A 2,579-nucleotide genomic window follows, 5' to 3' on the forward strand; every position below is an offset into this window, starting at 1 on the left:
GAGTCATACGTCTTTTGCATGTCAATCTTGATCATGCATCTAGGTGAGACCCCTTTCCTACCATAACCTTTTATTAGTTCATGACTTAGCAGTACATTATCTATCAATCCTCTTCCTGGAACAAAGGTTGTTTGACTCTCATCCACCAGTGTATTCATCACTTGCCTCAACCTACTCTCTGATTGAACTTGGGTTTTTTACTTTAGGTATAAGGGTGACTACTGTGTTATGATAGGCTTATACATTATCCCAGTAGTAAAAAACTCCAGTACTGCAGCAACAATATCATCTCCAGTAATATGCCATGCTTTTTCAAAGAAACATGCATTAAACCCATCACCCCCCCCCCCCAATGCCTTTATGTCATCTATACCTCTTAGTGCATCCATTACATCTTCCTTTGTGAAAGGAGTAATGAGCTGCAACTGCTTCCTTCTAGTTAGAACTGGTCCATTCCTTATCCAGCCGGGATGAATAGCTAGTATGCTGCCCTTTGCAGTTCCTAACAGATTTTTATAAAACCCAATCACTTCAGCTTCAATACTCTTCCCATCTGTCAACACATCCCCCTTACTATTAGTAAGATTTGTAATTTAATTTTGTGCTTTCCTTCCTTTCATGCTAGCAAAGAAACAGGCACTATTAGTATCTCCCAGCTTTAAACATTGCACTCTTGACTTTTGCTTGTAAATGGACTCCTCAATTTTATCCCACTTTTCTAGTTGTAGTAGTAGTTCCTTCTCCTCTTCAAACAGATTACTTGTTGGATTAGCAATCTTCATTCTGCCTTGTATATCATTCAGTTCCTTCCTTATGGTAGTTATCTTCCCTTTGACTTTCTTAAACTCCATATTATTTAATTATTTTGAAAGCAACAGTTATACGTTTCAGGTTCCTCCATACAGCTTCCATACCCCCATTCCTCATTGTCCAGTTGCTTTCCACAATCTCCCCAAAGTCAGGCTGATCAGCCATATAATTATTGAATTTAAAGGGCCTTTTCTTGTTATCACACCTTACCTCTACCTCAATTCCCAGTGGAGAATGGTCTGAGAAAAAAGAATTCAGTATTTGAACTTGACTAGGAGGCATATTAATCATCCAGCTGTCATTAACTATTGCTCTATCAATTCAGCTATACACATGACCATTTATCCATGTATATGTCTTTCCCACTGTAGGTAATTCTACCAAACTACAATCTTTTATAACTTCTTTAAAATTTCTTGTTTCATTATCCTGAACTTCACTTCCATGCATTCTGTCCTCAACCCCTAAAATAGAGTTAAAATCTCCCATCAGCAACCAAGGTCCCATGCATTGCCCTGTTAAGTTCCTAATTACCTCCCATAATGATTTCCTGTCTTGCACACTATGTAGTCCATAGATTGCTGAAAAGTAGAATTCCTTATTACTCTTCAGAATCTTCACACTGCCATGTATAATCTGAGAATGTCTCTCTAACACTGTATATTGCAACACATTTGGATTCCATATTACCCAGATTCTGCCTTTACGTGTATTTGACACATTATGACTCCATTCCCATCCTAATAGTACTTTCCCAATTATTTTAGCTGCTTTTGTATCTTTTACTCTATGCTCACATATTGCTATCATATCTACTTTATTATCCTTCATAAACACCTTTAACTCCTTGTGCTTAAACACTTCATTGAACCCCCTTACATTCCATGTGACTATCATGTTGAATTTAAAGTGTTTTGTCTCATCCTCTCCACCTCCACCCCTCTACTTGTACTACATTCAGCTATTCCTCTTGTTATTTGTTCTTGTCCTGTTTCCACTAGGCTATTGAAACCATTTAGAAATTGAATGCATTGCCCAGCTTCCTGTGTTCTTTGCGCTTTTGCTGCAGATTTGCTTTTAACTTGTTGCCAGTCATCTCCACTTCCTTCTCTTTTATCATTGTTCACTTGTTGCTTATCAGTTTCCTTTTGTACCTCCTGCAGATGCTGGTTTTGTAATCCAGCTTTTTTATTGATAGGCCTCCACTCTGTTCTCTGCTTTGCCACTGTCTTCTGTTGTTGTTGTCCTGTTTTCATCTTACCCCCTCCTGTGTTGGTCTGCTTTTGTTGACAATTGTGGCCTATTTGTATACATTTTGAACAATATGTAGGTTTCCAGTCATACCATATCTCTTGTGCCATAATTCTACCCTTTGGATCTTTTATTTTAATAACATTTGGTAACTCCTTAGTAACATCAACTTCTATCAATATCCTTGCATATGAAATTCTCTCAGTATTTGAAGTACAAGCATCAGTATATATTGGTTGGCCGAAACCACTACCAATTTCGCTCGATGCACTTGCACTCCAACAACATAGAGGTAAGTTAGGTAGCTTGATCCAAATGGGAATTGTCTTCAAGTCCTCAGCACCAAAGTCGAATTCAGCAGTCCAAGCCTTCATAATAACTGGTCTATTGTTAAGCATATGTGGCCCTGAATACATCATCATGTCCCTTTCCTCCAAACATGAGAAATTAATCACAAAATAACCAGCATTATGACAATATATTTTTGGTTTCATTGAGAAATCCCCTTGTCCTGCTAT

The 2,579-nt window shown here is 37.9% G+C and overlaps 1 protein-coding gene across 1 annotated transcript; it reads right to left on the reverse strand.

Moving 5' to 3' along the window:
* Positions 1-218: 218 nt before the first annotated feature.
* Positions 219-851, reverse strand: LOC109207257. The gene is made up of 2 exons (XM_019370145.1): positions 635-851; positions 219-553 (listed from the first exon to the last, which is right to left on the reverse strand). Exons 1-2 carry the CDS (start codon positions 849-851, stop codon positions 219-221), a joined length of 552 nt encoding a protein of 183 aa, XP_019225690.1.
* Positions 852-2,579: the final 1,728 nt, after the last annotated feature.

This window comes from Nicotiana attenuata, unplaced genomic scaffold (assembly GCF_001879085.1).
Source record: "Nicotiana attenuata strain UT unplaced genomic scaffold, NIATTr2, whole genome shotgun sequence".
NCBI classification, from domain to species: domain Eukaryota; kingdom Viridiplantae; phylum Streptophyta; class Magnoliopsida; order Solanales; family Solanaceae; genus Nicotiana; species Nicotiana attenuata.

Bases quoted from the DNA above. Each gene is read 5' to 3' on its own strand.
- LOC109207257 (XM_019370145.1), bottom strand. From the start codon at position 851: ATGGAGTTTAAGAAAGTCAAAGGGAAGATAACTACCATAAGGAAGGAA. The intron at 554-634 runs GTTTCTTTGCTA...ATGTGTTGACAG, and splicing joins GGGAGATACTAATAGTGCCT to ATGGGAAGAGTATTGAAGCT.